Source organism: Panthera pardus, unplaced genomic scaffold (assembly GCF_024362965.1).
Source record: "Panthera pardus isolate Hobbes unplaced genomic scaffold, ASM2436296v1 HiC_scaffold_20, whole genome shotgun sequence".
NCBI lineage: Eukaryota > Metazoa > Chordata > Mammalia > Carnivora > Felidae > Panthera > Panthera pardus.
In genome coordinates this window covers 20,076,731-20,078,118 of record NW_026526766.1, presented here as the reverse complement: position 1 = coordinate 20,078,118, position 1,388 = coordinate 20,076,731, and the positions used below count along the sequence as shown (strand labels likewise).

At 39.4% G+C, this 1,388-nt stretch overlaps 1 protein-coding gene across 1 annotated transcript; it reads left to right on the top strand.

The window, feature by feature from the left end:
- The first annotated feature begins 204 nt into the window (after window positions 1-204).
- Window positions 205-575, top strand: LOC109275564 (60S ribosomal protein L36a-like). Its single transcript, XM_019463799.2, has one exon. The coding sequence runs from the start codon at window positions 240-242 to the stop codon at window positions 558-560; it is 321 nt and encodes a 106-aa protein (XP_019319344.1). The 5' UTR covers window positions 205-239; the 3' UTR covers window positions 561-575.
- Window positions 576-1,388: the final 813 nt, after the last annotated feature.

The following is a 1,388-nucleotide window of genomic DNA, read 5'->3' as shown; positions in this document are numbered from 1 at the left end:
TTTTAATTCAGTGGTGATGTGTTAACTTGAAAGTAAAAGAATAGGAGACCAATAGTTAGACATGTGAGAGGGAAAGAAAGAAAGAAAGAAAGAAAGAAAGAAAGAAAGAAAGAAAGAAAGAAAGAAAGAAAGAAAGAAAGAAAGAAAGAAAGAGAAAGAAAGAAAGAAAGAAAGAAAGAAAGAAAGAAAGAAAGAAAGAAAGAAAGAGAGCTTTCTGTGCCGATACCCTTCTCACAGCCATGGTGACCGTTCCTAAAACCCGCCAGACTTTCTGCAAGAAGTGTGGCAAACACCAACCCCACAAAGTGACACAGTACAAGAAAGGCAAAGATTCTCTTTATGTCCAGGGAAAGCGGCGTTATGACAGGAAGCAGAGTGGCTCTGGTAGGCAAACTAAGCCAATTTTCTGGAAAAAGGCTAAAACCACAAAGAAGATTGTGCTGAGGCTTGAATGTGTTGAGCCCAACTGCAGATCTAAGAGAATGCTGGCTATTAAGAGATGCAAGCATTCTGAACTGGGAGGAGATAAGAAGAGAAACAGCCAAGTGATCCAGTTCTAAGCTTCATATTTTGTTACATTATGAAGACAATAAAATCTTGAGGTTACATTCACTTCATTTGGTTGCAGTTGGTCTTTTAAGTGTGAAATAAACTAGTGCCCTCAATAAAATTCCCTTTGTAGGGAAATTTATGCTAGGAAGGAAGGAAGGAAGGAGAAAGAAAGGAGAAAGAAAGAAAGAAAGAAAGAAAGAAAGAAAGAAAGAAAGAAAAGAAAGAAAGAGAAAGAAAGAAAAAGAACAAACGAACTTCAGGCTAACAACTTTAATAATTATTATAACTCTTGTTGATTACAATCCTGGTTCTGCTTTTGCAAACTTCCCCTGTGAGTACGTTTATGAGAAGAGAAGATTCATAGCAAGAAGTCCTCTTGGCTCACGACTCACAGGATTCACTGGGGCCACGAGACTGGAATAAAAGCAGTGAGGTTTTATTTCTCAGAATCTCCTATATCTCGCACCCTCCTAACCTCCAAGTCATCCTGAACGTTCTGACTCAAGACACTTGCAGTGGATGCTCAGCTCTTCCCATAAAGGAGGCAAACCTTCCAGAATCACCCCTGTATCCTACCCTCCCCCCACCTACTGGGGATGTTCCCTGGATCATTTAAAACAGAGGAGAATGGCCTATGTGCAGAGAACCTGACAAAGGAGATTGAGTCCCGAGTATGGAATTAAAATCATGACGGACAAACTATATCAAGAACTCAGTATCCAGGTAATTGTAATATTCTTGAAAGCAGGACATTTTATGGAGTCTGGCTTTACATAATTTCACACACACACACACACACACACACATTTTTCAGGTAATACTTGACTAAAACGAAG

Bases quoted from the DNA above. Each gene is read 5' to 3' on its own strand.
- LOC109275564 (XM_019463799.2), top strand. From the start codon at position 240: ATGGTGACCGTTCCTAAAACCCGCCAGACTTTCTGCAAGAAGTGTGGC.